The sequence below is a fragment of the Danio rerio genome, chromosome 21 (genome assembly GCF_052040795.2).
Source record: "Danio rerio strain M-AB ecotype USA chromosome 21, GRCz13ab, whole genome shotgun sequence".
NCBI lineage: Eukaryota > Metazoa > Chordata > Actinopteri > Cypriniformes > Danionidae > Danio > Danio rerio.
In genome coordinates this window covers 34,243,398-34,267,976 of record NC_141041.1, presented here as the reverse complement: position 1 = coordinate 34,267,976, position 24,579 = coordinate 34,243,398, and the positions used below count along the sequence as shown (strand labels likewise).

Below are 24,579 nucleotides of genomic sequence, written 5' to 3'. Positions count from 1 at the left end.
CCTAGAGGCAATTGTGTAAAATTGCACACTACAAAGTATCTTTGAGCCATGCAATGGCAAGTTGTATGGGACGGTCTCATCCGCATGTCTAGCAGGTATATAAGGTTTGCATACCATACAGTTGACCAGTCAAACATGCTCTGTTTCATACATCTGAATTTTTTTACTGTGTACGTACATTTACAGCTTTGTGCATATGCAATGTTTTAGTATGAATTCAATGCAAGTCTTCGTATATGAGGCCCCAGATCTGTATTTGATTTAATAACACAAATAAAAGTGACACAAATCTGAATTGAAAAGATCAGATTCCATGCGGGTTGGGCTGTTCACACTAGCTACGTTTCCACCAAACAATTTTTATGTGCATTTTGGATACGCGCATTGGTTTCAAAAGTGACTCGTTCACATTGACTCGGTTGTTGCTCGATCAGATATGGTTGCAGCCGGAAGTTCACGAAAATTATTTATATTATTTATTAATATTTTCCATTTATTGTATTTTATTAACGCCTACCCACACCCCAACCCGGAACCCAAATGTCACTGTAATGTAAAAATATGAAGTATTATTATACAGTGTCATAAAAAATGCTGCTATGTCTTCGGGCTTGTGGGGAAAACCAGAGCACCCAGAGTAAACCCACACAAACAAGGGAAGAACATGCAAACTGCACAGAAATTCCAACTTACCCAGCCGGTGAGAATTAGTTCATAAGAGTCATTCATTTGTGAATCAGACTGTATTCAGGCTACACTGCTCAAACTGTACTTTTCATTCACTTATATTTCAGGTTTATAAGAGGCACTTATATTTGACTATACTGGTCAAGCTGTATGTTTTTGATTCAACAAAAGAACTGGTTCATAAGAGTCATTTATTTTAGAGGTGCAGTAGGTGATCTTCCACAATGCTAACAGCTTAGCATAAATCTACGAATCACAGTCCCTCCCCTGACGTCTAGAGCCACGCCTCCTTAAACACGAGCACAGCAAAATAACCCTCTCTCATGTTTTAATAGCGACTAGTGCTTGTCCGGCGGCGTGCAAGCCAAACTGACATGCTTTTTCAGAGTGAATATTTAGAGCTGCATGGTAAACAATATAGGGAGAGACTAGGTGGAATAGCGGTATTTACTTGTGTTTTGTTGTTAAAGTAATTAAAATCTACATTGTCGATGCTGTAAAAGGTCCCTTATGAAACTGAAAATAGTCTTATAAATCTTTCATCGGAAGATTTTATGGATGAACAACACTTCTGTAAAGATATAAGCCATTTGTAACAACAACATCTAACGTTACATCAGCTTTGCGTGAAGCTAAAACGTAAGACATTACCTGTCTAAGAAAAATTCTTCAACCATGATGTCATCCTTTCTCAATCGTGCAAAGGTAACTCTACTATTAATTCAGGTTTTTAAAATGTTTTGATTCAGCAGATTTTTACCAATTGAGCTCGCGTGTGCTCTTTCTCTCTCTTTCTCTTTCTCTTTCTCTCTTTCGAACGCGCAGCAGGTCTATGCACAAACGGAGGTCGGCGGAGCTGCGTACAAAAGGCTGTGCAGTTGTTCAAATCTACATTTGCTGACAGACAGTTTGGCCTATTTATCGGAATTATGAGAGATGTCGGCCCGACTCTATTTAATTGGATGAACATTTTTTAGTTTTATGCCTTACCCAAAAGATAAAAATACATATAAATTCATTTAGATCAGGTGTGCTCAACCCTGTTCCTGGAGATCTACCTTCCTGGAGAGTTTAGCTCCAACCCTGATCAAACACACCTGAACCAATTAGTTAGGGCCTGAACAGCACTTGATAATAACAGGCAGGTGGGTTTGATATGGGTTGCAACTGAATCCTGCAGGACAGTAGATCTCCAGGAACAGGGTTGGTCACCCCTGATTTAGATCATTTACTTTAATCATTACTATAGGAATTTGATGAGACTTTCAACCAGCACAACAAAAAATGCTTCTGAAGACAATCACCTACTGCACCTTTAATCTGACTACACTAGTGCGGCATATTTTTCATTCATTTCTTTTCCTTAAGCTTAGTCGCTTATTTATCAGGGTTCGCCACAGCGGAATGAACCACCAACTATTCCAGTATATGTTTTACACAGCGGATAACCTTCCAGCCACAACCCAGTACTGGAAAACGCCTATACAATCTCGCATACACACACACTCACACACTGGTCAATTTTGTTTACCCGATTCACCTACAGTATAGCACATGTCTTTGGACTGTGGGGGAAACTGGAGCACCCAGAGGAAACCCGTGAACACTAGGAGAACATGCAAACTCCACACGGAAATGCCAACTGGCCCAGTCAGGACTTGAACCACTTGCTTTGAGGTGGCTGTACTAACCACTGAGCAACCATGCCGCCTGGCATATTTTTAATTGACTAAATTAAACTGGTCCCTTATTTGTGCACAACTCAGATAACACTGCTCACACTGTAAGTTTTTTTTTTTTATCACTGTAAAGATATGGTTCCTAAGAACTTGTTTTTGAATCAGGCTACACCGGCCACTCTGTATATTTTTGATAGTGAAAAAAACAAAAGTTGCAAAAAAAGTCTAATAGGAGAATTTTTGGGAGGGAATATCCATTTCATTGAAAAGTCAAAGACAAAGGCAGCAACAGTTTGAAAACAAGTTCCTATTAATGCCGCTAAAAGTTCACAAACTACATATTTCACTTGACAATATGCAAAATACTCACCAGATTGAGTCCCACACCAGTGCAGAATGTGCCATTGAATAAGAAAACAGAGCAAGACATAAGAAAAAGCGAGACTAACACTGCATTAAAGATGAATGCTAAAACAAACTGAATATACAAATGACGAGTTTTGTGCCAATGCGATTACCTCCCCAGCTGTTGTTGCTGGCTGGTAGGGTGTTTGTCTGCGCAGGGGTGCTGGAATTATGTTGGAGATCGAAATGGTCATTGGTGAAGTTGTGCACACTGTTCAAGATAAAAAGGAAAATACAATTATAATGACTATACGAATAGTTATTTGCTTTTGAAAACACTTTTTTAACATTACTAACATGTTTCTAGGATAGTTAGAACATCGACAGCATAAATTAGCATGTTGGTTGCTTGTTTTCTATCATGACAAACATTGCACATTGAAATAGCATGGTAGGATATTGCTAGCATGTTTCTGACATGTTTTACCACATGGTTAACATTTTGAACTTGATACAGTACTTACCATGTTTTACATTGTTAGCATTTAGCTATGATTTATTAACATGTTTTCATGTTGATAACATGGTTTAGCACATTGATATCATATGATTTAGAGCATGTGTTAACACACTGCTAATATTATTAGCACACTTATTGAATCAGTCAAATGTTACTAACATACTTTAACATGTTCTTGGGGATCTGCTAAGCTTTGCTAGTGAAGTTAGCATGTTGGTTGCATGGTATGAATATTGCTAGCATGTTTATGACATGTTTTACCACACGGTCAACATTTTTAACTTGTTAGGCTACAGGACTTATCATGTTTAACATTGTTAGCATATGGCTATCTATGATTTACTAATATGTTTTCATGTTGCTAACATGGCGTAGCATATATGCTAATATGATTTAGAGCAATACTGGTATGTTTTAACACTGCTAACATTATTAGCACACTTCTTGAATCAATTAGCCTGACGTGCTTTATCTTGTCCTTGGGGATCTGCTAAGCTTTGCTAGTGAAGTACTTTATTTGTGTAAAGGTTTTCATCCTTTCACCCAAAAGTTTACATTTTTATTATGCATTTAATTGAAGTCTGGTCAGTTAGATATAGCAGACTGGAGAGATGTATCTCAAAAATTCTTAGAAGAGATATATTTACAGCCTGAACAAGAAGTGACTTTAATAGTAGTTCAACAAGCATAATAAATGCTAATAAATTAACAGAAAACAATGGTATTTTATACTGAAAGACCACTCATACAGTGGAGGAAAGCCAGCTCCATGTACCCGTTTGTGATGGTTAAATCAGGTGGACTGGACAGAAGCTCGGTGGCACCACTGCTGGTGCAGCTACTGTTGGCACTGCCCACAGACTGCCCGCTGGGAGATACTGTTGGCGTCTGCATGCCAATGTCTTTGAGCTGAACAGCCTGCAGAATGAAAATAACAGCATATCCTGTCAGCTGACACTGAATTTTTCAGGGAAAACCTAATTGTTTATATGAAAGTATGCTAAAAGGAAGGACTCTGAAAATACATTTCATGCTGTTGTGAAGTCTGCGCTCATTAACAATTTGAGAGAGATATGAAGCGACAAATGAATCACATCTCTTCTTACCTTTGCAGGCTGTAGTCTGTCACCCTCCACCTCCCTATGAATGCAAAGAGAGGATGATTTGGAGCATCTGATCGCAAACAACACGCAAACAAATAGCCTACCTTTTTTAGGCAAGTTTTGATGTTTACATTATGACAATCTGTAAAAACTGTACTATGAAAACCAGAATCACTATGGCAACTATGATTATGAGCATGCCATGCCCTTTTAAACTGGCACCTGATTTTTTGTTAGTATCATGGCTAACACAAAGCTAACTTTAATTAATACAACAATCTTTCTTAGTGTGTTGTTAGTATTTTGCTAACATAAAATAGCATAGGAATATTGTTAGTATTTGGTTATTTGATATTTTTAATTTGTTAGTAGGACTTCATGACTTTTTAACATCATTAGCATATTGATATAGCATGATTTACTAGCATCTAGTTTGATGAAACTAACATGCCTTAGCACATTAGTTTCTTAGTACACATTGTTAGTATTTTGCTAACAAGAAATAGCATGATAGGAATATTGCTAGCATGTTTATGGCATGTTTTACGGCATGATTATTTAACATTTTTTAACATGTTAGCAGGACACAATATTTTTAATATGATTAGTATATTGCTATAGCATGATTTTCTAGCACATATTTTCAGGAAGCTAACAATAGTTAGTACATTAGTACAATGTTTTTTAGTGTGTCAATAGTATTTTGCTTACATTAAATAACATGGCAGGAATATTGCTAGCATGTTTATAACATGTTTTACCACGTATTAACATTTTAACTTGTCGTTAGCAGAACTTACCATGTTTAATATCATTAGCATATTGATATAGCATGATTCTCTAGTATCTAGTTTCATGAAGCTAACATGACACATTAGTACAATGTTTCTTAGTATGTCATTAGTATTTTGCTAACATGAAATAGCATGGCAGGGATATTGCTAACATGATTTACCACATGGTTAACATTTTTAAGTTGTTGTTAGAAGAACTTACCATGTTTAATATCATTAGCACATTGAAATAGTATGATTTACTGGCAAGTATTCTAATGAAGCTAACATGACTTAGCACATTAGCACCATTTTTCTTAGTATGTTGTTAGTAATTTGCTAAGAATATCACTAGCATGATTATGGCATGTTTTACCATATGGTTATTTCACATTTTTAACTTGTTGCTAGCAACACTTGCCATGTTTAACATCAACAACATATTGATATAGTATGATTTAATATAATCTAGTTTCATGATGCTAATATGACTTAGTACAATGTTTCTTAGTATGTCAATGGTATTTTGTTAAGATGAAATAGCATGGTTTTCCCAGTGATGGGTTGCAGCTGGAAGGGCATCCGCTGCATAAAACATATGCTGGATATTTCTGCTGTGGCGACCCCAGATTAATAAAGGGACTAAGCCGAAAAGAAAACGAATAAATGAATAGCATAGTAGGAATATTGCTAGCATGTTTAGGGCATGTTTTGCCACATATTATATATTTTTAACCTGTCATTAGCAGGACTTATTTTCAGCATCATTAGCATATTAATATAGCATGATTTACTGACATGTATTTTAATGAAGCTAACATGATTTAGCACATTTGTACCATGTTTCTTAGTGTGTTGTTAGTATTTTACTAACATGAAATAGCACGGAAAGAATATCACTAGCATGTTTTTGGCATGTTTTACCTCATGATTATTTAACATTTTTACTTGTTGTAAGCAGGATTTACCATGTTTAACATTATGATGTTGCTAACATGACTACAGTGGAACATTTCCTACAGTGGAAAATTTCCTACAGTGGAACATCCAAAAAAAATGAAACATATAAAATATGATTCTCCAGGTCAGAGCGGACTTTAAATGCAGTAAAAGGAAAGTGCTCCTTTTCATCATCTTCATCATCCCGACATATTTGTCATTGACCCGTACAGCGAATCCCATGATGAATTCAAGTACCTGCTGACAGTAGAGGCGTCTTTCATTTTCTTTCCCTCCAGAGAAGCCAGATGTTGTTCGAGAGCTTCTAAGAGACTGCTGGGAGCCTGATGGTGAGGTCGAGAAGGATGAGGCAACACAGGTTTTAGCCCACACAACAAAATGGCTCTCAGCAGCAGCAGCAAATCATTAAAACACACACGCACACCACATTCAAACATGTGCACCTATGATTAATAAAATAAGTAATTAATGCATAAACTAAATGTATATTCTACCATTAATTCTCTTACACACTCATACCTTCACACACACAAAGGCTGCATAAACTAAGAAAACCTAATAGTGGTTATGAGTCTCTGAAAACAAAGGGGAAACACAACAGAAGTAATTCAAGTGGAAAGGACTTAAGCTTCAAAGCTACACATGCAAAACAATGTCTGTTTCCCATGCAAGTTCTCCGACAGGCCATTTAAGACCCGCAAGGTCGACTGAGATCATTGGAGAAGATTTAAAACCATGAAAAACAGAAAGCAGACTGACCTACAGGGGGATTTTTCTAATCATGCACAGGATAAAAACGCACATACTGCACGGGAATCAAACGCCACAGCAGAACCTGCTAATCTTTGGATTCCACTTGGATTTATAGGAAATAAATGAGTAAAATTGAAGTAATTTTTGTTTTGTTTTTGGTGCTGATTGTAGGGGTGTGTGATAATGACAAATTACTTGAGGGATTTCTTTAAAAGCAATAATTATACAGTATTCAGAGTGTGTTTTGGGTTGGTATCTTTACTGGTTTAGGCTTATGATTGATTAAAAACTTGCACTAAAACTGTCAGGCAATTCACTGAATCACCAATTCAAATAACTCGTTTAATAGGGCTGATTTATTTAGAAATTGATCAAGTGACTAGATGAATAGAACACTGGACCAGCAAATCACTCCATTATTTCAAAAATATTAAGCAATAAAGGGTAGCAGTCTCGAAAGGTAGTGAAGTTTGATGATAAACTTTGGTGTTACTTGACAACATCTGGTCTGAAATAGAAAAATAACACAAAAAACTTTTCATTTAGAAAGTGAAAAATGTCATTAACACATGGCTTACATGATTTAACCACTCCCTTCGACATTATCCCTCGATTGAAATGGGCATTATCAGTGGTTATCAGCTAATAGATATGGGCCAGAAGCGGTCTCCTGCACCTACTGATAGGCTCAGAAGGCTATTATCATCCATCCACGTGGTTAATCAGCTATACTAATAGAGAAGACTGCAGATCCAGATCTGTTTTTACATTACTGTGACGGTTGGGTTTAGGGTTGGAGTAGGGGTAGACGTTAATAAGATACAATTATGGGAAATTTAATAAATAATGTAAATTCTTTTTAACTTCGTGCCTCAGCTGTATGTGATCTTTAGCTGATTAACCAAATAGATGGACGATAACAGCCTTCTGAGCCTAGAAGAAGGCCCCTTCTGGCGCACATCTATCAGCTGATAAACACAGATAATGTCCACGTAATCAAGTGATAACATTCTAATTTAATTTAGCAAGTAGCTGAGCATGTCACTAGCACGTTTAATTCACATAATCTAACATATTGCTAATATTATTTAGCATGTTTATCATTTTAACATGTTGCCCTGAATTACAAAGTTTCTAATATGATTAGCAAAGAGCAAGGGTGCCCAAACTTTGTCCTGGGGTCTGTTTTTCGTACGTGGATTACTTAATTAGCTGTATTTGTTTATTGACGATTTGACACGATCCAGGATAGTTTCGTTCTTTAAAACTCATCAGATTTACAGTTCTGGTAGCTCAAACTGCACATTTTATATAATTTTTAAATAGTAAGCGAGCGCTTGGTCCATGTTTTAAATTTCTGTTCAGAGAGGTCATGTTTTGATCTTTGATTGGTCTCACCCAATCATGCAATGCGATTTCGCAGGTCAGAGTTTACTAAGCTTGAAATTTGCAACACAACAAATTGCGAAACTTGTCGCATGAGCTTGCATTTCTGGTCTGATGCATTCACGTGCGTATGAATGGAAGTCTATGGGGAGAAAAGTCTAGTATGATCACGGCTTTATGCTTTCTAGAAACATCCTTGCAGGTGTGGTGAGGAAAGTTAGAGCTAAAATCTGCAGGACATTGGCCCCAGGACTGAATGTGGACAACCCTGGCATATAAAATCTCACAGCATGTTGCTAACAAGTTTAACACATTGCTTGGATGTCGCTAGCATGATTTAACATGTTAATAGCATGGTAAAAACATTTTGGCCTGAATTACAAAGTTCCTAACATGGTTAGCATATAGCAGGGGTGCCCAAACTCTGTCCTGGAGGTCTGTTGTCCTGCAAAGTTTAGTTCCAACCCCAATCAGACACACCTGGGCTAGCTAATCAAGCTCTTAAAAACAACCGTGCAGGTGTGTTGAGGCAAGTTAAAAATCTGCAGGACACCAGCCCTCCGAGACCGAGCCTGGACACCCCTGGCATATAGTATCTACCAGCATGTTGCTAACAATTTTAACACACTACTAGAATGTTGCTAGTATGATTTAACACAGGGGGGAACAACCTTGTTTCTAGTGATCTGCCTTCCTGCAGATATCAGTTCCAACACATATTTAACACACCTGCTTGTAATTATCCAGAGCTGTTTAGGTCCTGATTAATTAGTTTAGGTGTGTTTGATCAGGGTTGGAGCTGAACTCTGCAGGAAGGTCACAGGACAGGGCTGAGCACTCCTGATTTAACATATTGATAGCATGGCGTAACTTGTTGTAAGTATGTTGCAAATATTCTAATTGTTGCGAATATTCTTTTTCAAAAGGGATGTTAGAAAAAACTAAAATCTAACAAAATCTAAAAATCATACGGTACTCAATTTTTTTTAATGTATAAATAAATATGTATATTTACTCATCTGTTTTTTTTTTTTTTTTTTTTTGCCTGCTGTCTCAAATGTAAAAGTACCCGCTTAACAATTTTGTGTTTAAACATAGACAGCTCAGCTAAAACAAGGCGAAACTTGGGCTGTCAGTGAAAATCTAATAGACATCTAAGAATAGCTCAAAACTAGACTAGTCATCAAATAGACATATTAGACAGACTTTATATGTGTAGTCAGTCACTCATTTTTTTCATTTGATGACTACTCTAGTTTTGGCCTATTATTAGACATCTATTAGATTGTCACTGACAGTCCAAATTTAGTTTTGTTTTAGCCAAGATCTTATAGATATATTAGACATCTTTTAAAAACAAAAAATGCTTGCTGGGCTGGCTGTTAAAACTAATTTAACTGTAAGAAATATTGTATGAATACAAACTAAGCTTCATCAAAAGTTAAAAGTACATCCACATTGGTGTGTGTAGTATAATTCCCAATATAGAATTAGGTACAAACAGGTTAGTTTGCTAAACCTGCAAAAATGAACTTGAGCAAATTAGCCAAATTATTCTATATTGAACTTAACATATTCTCAAAATCGGCTTTAAAAGAGTCAAAAAATCACAAGTAAAATTTCATGGTTTGACACATTGAAAAAATGACATGCATCACATTTAACTGCACCATATCTTTGCTTTCTGAATCTCAATTACAAGTACATTCAAACTGCATTATATTAGCTGTGAATTTATGGCTTTGGCATACTTGGTCATTTTAACTGACATCTATTATCATAGATGATAAAATATCACACACCCCTAGCTGATTGTAATGAGCATTTTCTGACAAAATCCGAAGCACATGGAAGCCAAAGCAGGTTAACCAAAGTAAGGCAAACATTGAGCAAGACCACGCTGCCAGCATTTTGTGCTTGTATTGCACTTTCTTCCCTTCTTTCTTTCTTTCTTTAAAAAAAAAGAGCAACGTCAATTGAATCAAAATGGCAGCCGAAAGGACTGGGCAGCATCCGTTCTTACACAACATTTGCCTTTGGGCCACGAGCTGTGTCCGGTGTGCATGCCAATTCAGAGGACGAAAATTTCATGAATAACAAAAGAGCAGATTTCTCAGACGTGTAAATCTGAAGACACAACAGAGGGCGAGCAGTTCTACTGAGAAATCTGAAGAAAAAAAACATATGCAACGAAAAACAACACACTAGTAAAGGAGAGATAAACAAGGAAGAGAAGTTAAGACAAGGGTACTACAGGAGCAGGAGTATACAAAAGGCCGTGATGAATATATCTATCTTACAGACAAGAAAAGGCACTTATGAAAAGAAGCCTAATCAATGACGCTAATGATCAGAGTACTTGAGAATCAAACGCAGGCCTTCTGAATACTGCTTCCGCTTAAGAAAACAAGGCACTCCTTCCAATAAAATGTTTTTTGTTGAAGTACCACTCTGTAGTGTGCCAGCCCAACACCTTCAGGAGTCCCTGTCCAATGTAAATGAAAATGTCAAATATGCCAAAGGGTGGCAAACTGAAGGGGGGACAGTGTCAGTGGCTGGGCACCTCCGGCGGAATTGTTTAAAAACACAGGAAAAGCAGGTCTATATTTGGAGTTGCTGACTATCAAACGTCGTGAGGTGCCAGGCAGAGTTTAGTCCCCGGCTCCAGTTTTGAGGCATTCTTTTTTAGGTTGTGCACATTCACTGTTCTTCCCAAGAAGCTATCCAAGCAGAATACCCTACCAGTACAGAGATATATGGCAAAGGTGAGTGCTCACAGGTGGGGAGATGTCTTTATTTAGCCTAGCAATGCCCAACTGGCCACGTACAACGTAGCAGAGATTGATGCACAAGCACCATTTAGCCATATATCAATCTGTGTAGAAGCCGCCTTTTCGCAGTCTCCGACAAACGACACAGACTGGACTTCACTCATTTCCAATGGAAGATCATATGGGAGTTGTGTGTCAATTTTTCACTTTGAATTTTGGTTGAGGGTAAATATATTTTAACCTCTACATGCAATGGATGGATTTTATTCCAATAGTATAAGGATGAGATTTACACATTTTGTTTCTCAATAGGGCCCTATGATATCCTGTTTTCTAAATTGCAGTTTTAACTTTTATGAATAACTGTTTCCCAGATATTTTGATGGTTAAAATTAGATATGCACCAATAAATTGGACAATAATCAATTGCTGTGTTTTATTAAAGAATCGTTTGTTAAAAAAAACTGCCAGTTATCAGAGGATGAAAGTCAAAAGAAAAGAAAAAAAACACTTTAAATTCATCCTGAGCACGTCTTTTAAAGAAATAACTTTATATTTGGTTGAGATTATTACATTTAACTAGGGGAAACTTCCATAATTTTTTTATACAGCTACTCTGATTATACTTTTGTTTGTGGTGAGAGAAGTTCTTATTTTTAAGAATCCAATGTTCATATGAATTAATAACATTAAAAAGTATTGAAATCTTAATCTTTAACATTTAGTGAAAGGGCACCTATTTTACCCCTTTTAAAAGATTTAAGATAAGCCTTTAGCGTCTCCAGAATGTGTCTGTAAAGTTTCAGCTCAGATTACTTATTGTAGCCTCCAGAATTTGGCCATTTTGGTGTCTGAATATGTTGAAGCTGATTTTGTAGCCTGTGGCTTGAAATAAATTGAGCTGCTTTTTCCCAACAACCATACCCACGTGCGTGTCTGATTTTCATAATGCATTGTGTCAGATAAACAGCACAGTGACAGACTTGGATGAAGCTGATAAACAGCTCATTAGTCAAAAATACCAAGTTAGTTTGTTTCATATATTTGTGGTCGAGTTTAATCAAGCCTTTTCTGAAATGATGAGTCTCGCACGAATGGCGTTTGCAGTACACATACACAACAAACACATATTAGCCTTTATAATAAATAGTCTTTATTACAAACATGCTCTGATTTAAAACATTTTAAACTTATAAAATTCACAGAGCGTTGTAACAAATATTTTAATCCCAGTTTATTTACAAAAAAAAATGTTCTTTGGACAATAACACGTTGCGGTGGGCCTCAAAATCACTGTGATTTGGGTCCTATTTTAATATCAGGAAATTTTAAAAAAGAGACTTGTTGGATTTAAATCCCTACAAAATGATTGTGGACACACTATACACACAGTTCTGTCCAAACAGCTTATAAAAGTTGATTTTCATCATAGGTGCCCTTTAATGTTAATATGATGTATGGCGTTCCCTGTTTATGACAGTTCTTTTAAATCTGTGTCATTTATAAGTATTTTAAACAATGTTACAAAAGCAGAACTGATATATTGATAAAATGTCTGAATCAGCATCAGCAGATATATACCTAATCAGCTGAGAATTTTAGTATTAATGCGTCTATAGCAGTAGTGCATCCCAAATCACATACTTATGTACTATTCTGCACCATTTTGTAGTATAAATAGTGTAAGTTGTGCGTTCACACTGAAAACTCAAGAAAGAATAAGGGCACTTTAAATACTTGGATGATGCACTTATTCAACCAGTAAATTGAAGTATGGAATGTTGGACACTTCACACACTCAACAGCCACTGCTTTGCTCACGTAGTGGAAGGGGCGAAGCTTTTGGTTATTGATGTAGGATTACTCGGATTGTGAAAGTAAAATTCTCCTATGAGAGTGATTATAACACCTCTCGATGGTGAAGGTGGTTGTACTCAAGGCAGGTAATATTTGGTAGTTTAGCCATTTATTTTACTAATTTGGCAACCGTCAAACGTCATCTGGGAAGTGGTTTGAATTTCTGCTTAGTAAAAAAACATTAGTGTTCCATTTGGGACACTATATATATATATATATATATATATATATATATATATATATATATATATATATGTAAGTGCATACCGCATAGTGTGCCATTTGGAACGCACCTAGTGTTTCTCAACCACATTCCTGGAGGACCACCAGCTCGGCACATTTTCCATGTCTCCTTAACCAAACACACCTGATTCATCAGCTCATTAGCAGAGACAGAAAGACCTAAATGGGTGTGACAGACAAAGGAGACATCTAAAACATGCAGTGTTGGTGGTCCCCCAGGAACGTGGTTGAGAAACACTGCGATCAAAAAGCATTTCCAATTAACTAAATAATTGGTATTGAATTTGACAGCAGTTTTTTTTTTTCGGAATTTAACCAAAATGTTAGTTCATAAATATGCCAAATGCTAAAAAAAACACGGTTTGTTGTCTGATATTCACAAACACAAGTTCACACTGAGATCTGAGTAGATGAACAGCAATAATTTAGCCAAACATTCTGTGTTCCTCAACAAATAATTCCATTTCATGTCTGGATTCTGCAGTTTACTACATTAGGAAATCATGGGGCCCTACTAAAATCCTTCACACTATGTAGAATTGGTGGTTTTGGATGAATATAAACACTTATATTCGTTATTCTTTAATTATTATTTAAAAAAAGACATATTTTCTCCAGCACTGCTACCATTAAAGTGAAGCACAATTTCATGAAGTCATATGCGAGTGTCGGAGACGGTGAAAACGCAGCTTTCAAATTACAAGCAGTCAAATTTCTCATGGGTTTATGCCAGTAAGAAATAGTGGCTTGAGGGGGCAAGCTTTAATGAGACCTTAATTGACTTTTCATTACTGATCAAATGTGTTCATAATCAAGGCAGCGGCTATCAGAGATAGCACCTGTAACAAATTCACAATAGACTAGCTTAGGTACCCATTTACCTCTGGCGACAACAGAAAATGCAAAACAGCACATCTGATTCCTTGGGAGTGCGCGGGTATGGAGTAAGTTTCTTGAGGCCCCTATCCTAAAAGTCTGATAGATGAGGGGGGAAATCAAAAGAAAATCAGGGAGGGGGAAGGGAGGATGATGGTCTATGGGGTGAGGCGTGAATGAGAGAGATCAGGGTGAAGCCACATGAGAGAAACTGAGATGAAATGCACCACTAACCTGTGAGAGATCTGGGATGTCAACCTGATCAATTCCAACTTGCTGTGACACAAAAGAAAAACAAAAAGGAAGGGAGGGAGAACGGAAAAACAAAACGTGAAACCAAACGGTAAAAAAGAGAAAGAAGGAAAGAAATAAAACGAGGCAACGTGGAGAAGGGAGAAAGAAGAATTAAGAAAAAGAGCCATTACTCCATGCAGTGTATGAAGAAATCAAAAAAATCAAAGAGAGAGAGAGAGAGAAAGAGAGAGGTTATGGACGACACACAGACATTGAGGTTGGTGGTTGGTGGAGATGGTCAATGAGAAGACACTTGAGTAGGTCAATGGTGAGGTTTTTAACATGACTTAGGTGAGAAACATCCAAAAGAAACACACAACTAATGTTGACTTTGGAAAAGAAGACAAGAAAAACAAATGGCATACACACATTGTTATACAAAGAAAGAAATGTGCTCTTAAAGTCAACTTTAGTCAGTTTTTGGATAGCACTTCACCCTTTTCCTGAAGAGTCATATTATTCAGCCAGAAAGCAAAAATCAAAAAGGATAGAAAACAAAACTCAAGAAGGATGTGCTTAGCATTTCTTTACCCCAAATATAGTCCTCAAAATAATGAACAAAATATAAACGGCTAAATCCAACCATCACACACTGGCACAGTTGTCAAAAAAACATCTAGTTTAGTAAGTGAGGATCATATTTCAGATTATCTTATCAATTACTCGACAGTTATTCAACAACTGTGCCTGTATCCAAACTGCAAAACGACACTTTACAGGACTGTGGTCATAGCTCTGTTCTTGCTGTTGTTGAGAGGGACAGATAGATAGAGAGACTTTCTGCTAAGGCATGCAGTGCAGGCACCAGAACAGGCAGCATGAGGGGGGAGGACCTCTGATACAGGTTCTTGGACCAAAAGGCAAGAAGGGACACTTAGCAAAAAAGGGGGCCTGAATAAGATGAGCCCGACCATCCCATGCACGGAATAAATCTGGAGACGTTTTACCTCGGCCACCTTGAGAAACTCGGAGAGCTTGGTCATCCTGACGAGAAACCTCTTGTATATTTCCAGCGCCTCTTTGCATTGATTCTTCTTCATATTAAAATATTTCTCTATGGAGGGAAGAACACATAGGCACTTGATGAGTTATGTTAAAGGACACCTATTTTAATCCTTTTCAAGATTCAAGATGAGTCTTTTTGTCTCCAGAATGTGTCTGGAAAGTTTCAACTCAAAACACCCATCAGATTATTTGTTAAACCTTCCAGAATATTGGAATTCCTGCTCTGAACACTATGTAGCTGGTTTTGTTGCCTGTGCCTTTAATGCTAGTTCTCCCTGACTCAATCTGCGCCTCGTCAGATAAACAGCACAGTGGCAGACATGAAGGAAGCAGATGTCATGTAATGTTTGTGAGAAATACTATTGTAAGAACTTCACCAATGATTATTTGATGTATTTGTTGTGGAGTTAATTCAAGCCTTTCTGCAACGATGAGTCACACAAAATGTCGTTACAAAGTTTACACACACTGCGTCCGCGTTTAACCTTGCACTGTTTTTGCAAGCAAATGTGACAAGAAAACTAAATGTAAGTGCACAATATACTCTGACTCTGAGAAGAAGAAACTTTGAAATTAAGTCATTATTTTCGTTTTATGCATGCAGAGAAGTATTTTTTTAATTTCATAATATTTTCATTGAACCACTGGTTCCTTTTCTAGACCTTCAACGAGCCCTACTGTGTATGGAGGTTAAAGAGCTCTCGAATTTCATCTTAAGTATCTTGATTTTGTTTCAAAGATGAACAAATTTATATTAGATTTATATTACTAATTTACAAATACAAATTTATAAAGTAAATTATATGACATTTTTGGGTGAAATAACCCTTTAATTTTTATTCTCATTATTCAATTGACAAAAGTCAGCAGTCAACATGCACAAATGTCTCATAAACGTGCGCAATATACCGACACTGAAGAGAAGAAACTGTTGAATAAAGTCATCATTTTTGTTTAATATGAATTGTTTTTGCGGACTATTAATATTCTGATTGAAACCATGAAGGTATATGGTCTGTTTTGAGGATATTTTTTGGTTCCTGGACTTTGAATGAGGGTGAGTAAAAAATGACAACATTTGGCAGATTCTTGATTTTCTGTGTTTTATTTTTGCACTTTGAACTTTTGAAGCTTTACCTAGCAGATTAATGACTCCCTCATTGTAAGCAGCAAAGATGCGGATCGAGTCCTTGAAGAGCAGCGTGAAGGCACAATTGATCACTCCATTGGTCAGTTCAGTAGAGCTGGCCTACAGGAAAGAGCAAAGTCACAAATGTTATCAAAACTGCACCCTTTAAATATCAACTAGCAAGATTTCTGCATTCCTACAAGGCATCTATAAATCATCAAGCAATATCGGGCCTTCAAACACCTACTGATGTCGGCTAGATCTGAAGTGAAACTTAAAGGGAAGCTGCAAGTATCTCAGTAATTCAAAGGGTTTAAATCTAATTGAACATTTCTGTTTTCTTCAGGAGGGGTTTGGTGTAAAAGCACACTGGTATAAATTCAAACAAGAGTAAACATAATAAAGATACATTAATCATGCGTTTTTTATATATATATCTGGTGGGCAAAAATAGATTTGATTCAATTTGATATCTAATATGTTCATATTTTGCAGCAATTACAGCAGCACATGAAATACTGATGATTGGTAAGAAAAATTACTCAAATCTCCTTGTGTTGGCTCGTTTCTTTGGTTTATAGAGCATAATGCTGACCTTGTAGATTTCATTCAATCATTCACTCATTTTCTTTTTCAGCTTAGTCCATTTATTAATCTGGGGTCGCCACAGTGGAATGAACCGCCAACTTATCCAGCATATGTTTTACGCAGCGGATGCCCTTCCAGCTGCAACCCATCACTGGGAAACAATACACACTCACACACACTCATACACTATGATCAATTTTAGCATACCCAATTTATTTGTACCACATGTCTTCGGACTTGTGGGGCAAACCAGAGCACCTGGTGGAAACACATGCGAACACGGGGAGAATATGCAAACTCCAGACAGAAATGCCAACTGACCCAGCCTAGGCTCGAACCAGCAACCTTCTTGCTGTGAGGCGAACGTGCAACCCACTGCACCACCACATTTATTCATTTCTGGGTATTATAATAGGTAATTCAACAATAACAACTTAAAACGTCAAATATGACAAGAGCTAATAGTTTTGGACACCACTGAACGTTTAAAAAAAGTAGATTACACAGAAGTAGATTAGACAAGTACAATGAAAAGATGTCCGGTGTTTCAGTGACAAACCTCTTTTGTATAATTTCATAGCCAAACATACAGTAAATCTCTTGTTCATCTGCTAATTGTGGTGTGTTTTTTACTTTATTTAGCCTCTGTTACAACAATTTTGGAGTGAGATGCAGCTAGTTTATTCTGATGGTGAAAAGATATTTTCCTTGTACTTTTGTAAATTAAATAAAGGGTAATGAAAAATAAAGGGGGGGTCAAACATCTGGTGGGCAAAATAGAGATTTTATCCTTTTTAAACTTTAATATCTGGTATGTCCACATTTTGCAGCAATTACAGCAGCACGTGAAATACTCCTGTGTTCCTAGCATAATGTTGACTTTGTAGATTTCATTTGTTTATTTTGTGGTTATTGTAGAAGCCAATTCAACTGAAAACGTCAAATATGACAAGTGTTAATGACTTTGGACACCACTGAATGTTTATAAAAGTAGATTACACAGAAAAATAATAAACAGAAAGCACTATGTAAATAAATAATGAACTGTAAACAGCAATAATAGTTTTATATAATGACATATGCATAATGTGCATCTCACATGAACACAATTTACAAAATAAAGTGAGATAAAACTGCACAATGTTTAGAGTCAAATACTCATTATAATTATACATGTACAATTATATTATATTACATACAATAATACCACTTAATCCTTTGATGCATATAATCACAACGGAATGATTAGAACATGTTACCCGGGGGATGAATGGGAGGATGCCTGGATGAATGCAAAATCTTTGAGTACATGTAATAAAATCAAACTAAATACACAGAGCTCATGTTTCCCCTTCACAGAGACACACATTTAAAAAACAACAGGTTTTGGCCATTGAAATTGTTTGTGACCCTTTGAGTATGTTGCTTGAAATACAATGTAATTCTATCGAGGATAAACATAAACAGTCCCTCTATAGGCTCTTAACATTTTGTGCGAGAAAATGTATGTTAGTAAACAGAGGTGCGTTTCCTAAACAACGACGTAACTAGCGGCTGAACTATCATAGTACGATGCATCGTTTGGAAAAAGAAAGATATAGTGGCAAGTGTTTCCCAAAACCCGTAGTTTCTTTGTCGCAGATCCATCACTTGAACCACCTTAAAACACCCATAATGATGCTCTAAACAGGATTGAGTAACTACTTTTTTAGAGAAGAACCCTATAAATTCTTTATGTAAATTATATTGTTTTACACGGACACGCATTTAAAATAAAACCCAATATTAGATTTGGTATAAACATGCTCTCGCTTTCCATATTAACTGAAATATACGTGAATGGCACATATAGGGCCTGCGTTTGCTTTACTAATATTATTGAGAAGTTGAACATTACATAATCTATTCTAAAACATATCACTTACAAAAGCTAACACTATTCTAATATCATATATATGTGTTTTTTTAATCTCGAAACAGCAACCTTCTTGCTATGAGGCCTCAGTGCTAACCACTGAGCCACCGTGTCGCCCCAGCAGGAAACACTTCACTGTAATTGTTTTATTCACAAATAATCTTATCTTGCATACCTCAAAGTCCAAAAGGGCATCGAGCTGATTCTGAGTGATAGGTAGAGTCTTCATCAGCTTCTCTATGCTCATGGTGCGCATCACTCCATCAGTCCTGTGCATAACATTTCATGACAAGGAGAGGTTAAACATAGCTCAACCCAAACAGTCTACACCTTCAAAAGATGCTGTTCTGTAATGTGGCCACTTGATTATGGGACATTTCACCAGAGCACACGTCTCACCCTCTCTTCATCTTGGTGAAATCAGCTGCGACGAGTCTGTAGGACAGAGCCCTTTCGGTCAGATACCTGCTGTAGCGTCTAATGTAGATGGACATATCATAACCTAGAAGAGATGTTCAACAGTACAAGTCTTTAGACCCTTTACAGCTTCGCATGCTGCACAAATCTTATTCATTATTCAGGGTAAACATACCTTGTAATGCGCCTTTATCTACGAAATTATTCAAGTTAAAGAGTGTGCTTCTTGATGCAAGGTACTGGATAAACCTCTAGATGATCAAATGTAAAGGACAAACAAACAAGTGCAGAGTGGTCAGTAAAGCACACAGAGAAGAAAAAGAAGAAGTGAAGTTTCATGACAAACTTGACAAATACAGACTTTAAATTTTAAACTTCTTTGTTTGGGGGTTTTACTAATCAGAAAATTCATTCATTCATTTTCTTTTCGGTTTAGATTAATCCGGGGTCGCCACAGCGGAATGAACCGCCAACTTATCCAGCACATTTTAACACAGCGGATGCCCTTTCAGCTGCAACCCATCTCTGGGAAATAATCAGAAAATTTATGAAAATTAATGTTTCGAGCATGTTTTACCACATGGTTTACATGTTTTAGCATTTTGCTAGCTTATGTTTCTAACATGTTTCAAAATTTATTAATTTCTTAATTAGGATGGCTGCGCCTGAAATTACATACTTCCATACTATATAGTAAGCTGAAAACAGTACGGGAGTCGAGTAGTAGGGCTGTGCGATTTGGGGAAAATATCTAATTGCGATTTATTTATTTTTTTGACACATATTGCGATTTGATTTTTGATTTAATTTAAGTTTCAAGCTGATTTTAATTCAGGTCAAGCTTCAGCTCAATAATCTGAGAGCCGTGGCAACAATTCTTCGCAGAAAGTCTAGCATGTTTAATTATCTGAAGCATAGCAGACTGGTTTTGAAGCACTTCACCTCAGACGTTATACCTTATTTATATATGTATATACATACATATGCAGCCTCTTGCGATTTAATAATCGCAATGTTTGAAACTATGATTGCGATTTGATTTCAATTGATTGCACAGCTCCATCGAGTAAAATGTCTAAATTTATAGAATTCGAAAAACAATATGCGAGAAGTACTCTGATGACCTACTACTTTCGGCGAGACTCTGAAGTGCACATCTGATGCATGCTGCGCTATCCCATGGTGCACCACGAGAGAATTGATGAACGAGAGTGAAGTGACTCATGTGATCATGACAAAATGGTGGATGCAGTACATCCAAGTTCCGTTCATACTGCTCACATTCATAGTGTATTAAACATACTTTTACATTTAAATTCAAATGCAGTACCTACTGAGTTGTAGGCGATTTCGGACGCAGCCCATGTTTCTAACATGGTTAACCTATTGTTACAATTAATTAGTATGTAAACAACATGTTATATTACACATTGCTAGCATGAATTAACATGATGCTAACTTGTTTCTAGTATCTTTTAACATTGTTAGCACAAGTTAGCATGTTGTTAATGTTCAGTTTTAGAGATTAGCACACTGATAACAAATTAATATTTCATAAACATGAAATAACCCACTGCTAGTGTGTTTTTATCATATTTTACCACGAGACTTACACACTTTAACAATTTTAAGCATGTTTTTAACATAATTTTGATAATTATCATTACTTAATTAGCATGTTTCTAACATGGTTGACATTTTAAATATGAATTAGCATGTTAGCAACATTCTATTAACACATTGCTAGTATGAATTAACATGTTGCTAACATGTATAGATGTATAGATTAGCACATTGATAACAAATTAACATTTCATAAATATTAACACACTGCTAGTGAGTTTTCTAGCATTGTTAGCATGAATTAGGCTGTTTTTAGTAGCCTATGTCCAAGGCTAGGCTTGTGGTAGTTAGCTGGACAATTAGACAGATGAATCTCTCTGAAGGTATTGAACTGTGGATGCAGGTTAAATATTCTGTAAGATTTAAATGTTCAAATGATTTGACCCCTTAAAAAGTCTTATGGTTGTAGCTTGAAATCTCAAGGTGAATGTATTTTTTATTATTTAAAAAGAAGCTTCAACAGTAGTCAGCTTCAACATATGGCCTTGTCAAGCTAACCAAATAAATACCTTCCTAAAATACATAAACCCATAAATGTTATGTTTCACATCTAGAAAAAGATTTAACTTTTCAAAACAAACCTGCCAGAATGAACCTGCAAGTACTTCTACATTGATTTTGTGACATAATACGGTCCACTGAGGAACTGACAAGAACAACAAGAATTTAGTTGGCTACTCTTACCTCATTGCCGTACATCATGAGGTGGTGTGTAGTTATGAGAGCTTTAAAGACCACCACCCAGCTTTGATTTGCTGTCCTCTCAAACAATGTGTCAGCCAAGTGAGGTATATTCACGTTCACATCATTGGTGCAGTGCATTAGATCTGTGGACAGGAGCAAAAGTGATGACTGTACATGATGCAGGATGATTAGTGGACTACTTTACTGGATGACATACAAACTTGGTTTTTCATCAAGAAGATCTTTTGAAAAGTAATTGGCAGTTTCGCTAGCTAGGTAGCATTTAATTGATCAAATAGTAAAGTTTTCACATTATATATGCTTATATTCCTCCAAGAATCAAAAAGTATCCTGTTTCCACAAAATATTAAGTAGCAAAATTTACTATACATGTCAGCAGCATTTTAAACTTTTAAAAAACATGTTTCGAAATGGCTTTTTATAACCAAACTGTTCTAATCTCTGGTAATTTAGCAAAAACTGTGATTTGGGTTAATATTATGTTTTTAAGGAACTCACAACTTGATTGAAAAAAGATAATTTCACCAAATATTGAGTTCTTCACTCTTCTAAAGTTAAAACCCTGGATTTGTGTTGAACACAACACAAAATGAATACAAACTATCTAAAAACATGGCACATTTTAGTTACGTCAAAAAACAATGCTTTAAATGACTGCAATTTTATTTTAAAAATTGAGAATTTAAAGAAATTGAATGAGTAGTTTACAGAATACTTAAACACATAACTACATGTCATAACCCAGAGAAACTGTGAATATTTAAGTGGTTTGTGCTCCTAATAAAATGTTTGTATATGTTATGTATTCAAATGTATATGGGTCATTAAAAAATGTAGGGGTTTATTAATGTGAAATCCATAACATAATGATTTTGTAAATGGCCTGCACAAAACCCAGACCTGAACCACTTTAAGCATTTCTTAAAAACTATTAATCAGAAAGTTGACAGTGAGCCAGAGATTCACTTCTTAGCAAATCCCGGCCTCCCTATTAGAACATCTGTCTTTCCAGAAAGATATGAGCAGTTAGGAAGGACTTACACAGTTAAAAGCAAAGGGTTTTAAAATAAAATGTTGTTTTTGTTAAGGCATTCACATATTTCAGGCTACATGGTGGGTATAAAATCTAAATGAGAATCTATTCCCCATTTGGAAATTGTTTACTCACCCTTACGTTGTTCCAAATCCATTAAAAAAGACTGTTCAAATAAAGATATCTTTAATCAAATCTGAGAGATTTATGTCTCTCCACTGAAAGTCTCTTCATCCAAGACTAGTGTTTCTCAACCACATTCCTGGGGGTCTACCAACACTGCATGTTTTAGATCTCTCCTTTGTCTGTCACAACCATTACAGGTCTTTCATTCCCTGCTAATAGGCTGATGAGCTGAATCAGTTGTGTATGTTTAAGGAGACATGGTAAATATGCAGTGCTGGTGGTCCTACAGGAACGTGGTTGAGAAACACTGCCCAAGACATTTCCAAAAACAACATAGACTAAACAAAAGCTTTTATTCACTTATAAAACTAGATCGCCAAACAATGTTCACAGCATTCACTTCTGATCAGAGAAGCTTAGCCATGCTTGCTTGATACGCAAGAACCAATGAAGTTCATTCTTGCGTGTCAGGCAGGTTTGGATGAGCATCTGTTTATGTTCACCGATTAATGTTTATGTGAATAAAAGCCTAAATGAAAAGCTATAGTTTGTAATTTCAGCTGTCATGTCTCCTCAGAATTTATTGTATGTAGATATTTTTTGTATCCTCTTACGCATGTTTTGTAGAGTGTATATATTTTAGTATAGGAACAGAAGTGTTTCAGATTTGATTAATAATATGGACAAAAGTGTTTATCATTGGAACCATGTGACAGTGAGTCAATAATGACAAAAAAGCAAAACATATTTCATTCCATTAATCTAGAAATGAATTATAATGCTTATCAGTTGTCTACTTCAGTGGCTTACCATTATATTAAGCTAAACTGTGCAGTTTCACTGTGAGAGAACAATCCGAAATGATTCCGGTCTCTTATCAGACATGACATTGCTTTGAATAGCAGTTACTCAAAAGTTACACTTGATTTCTCACTAATTAACAGATAATATTCACTGTGTCGGTGAATGCTAGCACATATTCCGCGAACACCTGCTACCTTTATTACTGTGGATGAGCCTGGCAGTTTATTAGATCTGCAGGCTGCTTTCTTTATGTCCCCCACAGGACATCTGCTCCGGACTCATTAACTGACAGCTCAATTGATAACCAGCTACATTAATCAACTTTACGCTTTAGTTATTAATAGTGATGTTACTTGTTTTTGACCTGCACAGAATACAAAAGTGAATCCTAAAATTGTGTGCAATGTTTCAAAACCCATACGAGATGAATTCTGCCAAAGCTCACATTCGATAAATTAATTAATTAAATAAATGAATAAATAAAATCAGTTAATCCGCTAACCCTATTGAGATTAGTGTGTTCTTTTGACAAAAGTCTTATTCATAAGGCAAGACCCTGCAGATTAATAGTGTAAAAACATCTTATAATTATCACCCAGTTACATTAAGAACATATTTGGTATTATACGATTTCTATAATGTTGTTTATATTGGCTAATTATAATTTTTTTTATATATATTTGTATGATTATATATGTGTTATACGCATTAGGCATGGGAGGATAACTGTTTTCAAGGTATACTGCGGTTTGGAAAAGTCAAGGTTTTAAAACCGCCAACTTTTTCTGCTACACCGTTCCTAAGGTATGTGTGAGATTTTTTTATTTACTCTTTTTTTTTTCAGTTTTTTAGGAAAACAGTATCGCCAGCAGAAAAAAATTATCCAAAGATGCTATTTTAAATTGTAAAGATGAAGAGAGCAGCCTGACATACTGCTTCAAAATATTTTAAATGTTTCTCAAAATAAAATATATTGAGTTTAAAGGT

General features: G+C 36.1%; 1 protein-coding gene across 1 annotated transcript in view; it reads right to left on the bottom strand.

Annotated features, from left to right (window-relative positions):
• wu:fj42b12 overlaps positions 1 to 24,579 on the bottom strand; it is a 38,079-nt gene that overhangs the window by 11,028 nt on the left and 2,472 nt on the right. The window contains 11 exon segments of the mRNA NM_001366697.1: positions 2,885 to 2,982; positions 4,007 to 4,149; positions 4,338 to 4,371; positions 6,305 to 6,390; positions 14,188 to 14,229; positions 15,195 to 15,301; positions 16,390 to 16,501; positions 19,060 to 19,153; positions 19,284 to 19,386; positions 19,477 to 19,552; positions 21,609 to 21,751. Coding sequence (NP_001353626.1) covers positions 2,885 to 2,982; positions 4,007 to 4,149; positions 4,338 to 4,371; positions 6,305 to 6,390; positions 14,188 to 14,229; positions 15,195 to 15,301; positions 16,390 to 16,501; positions 19,060 to 19,153; positions 19,284 to 19,386; positions 19,477 to 19,552; positions 21,609 to 21,751 — 1,038 coding nt within the window.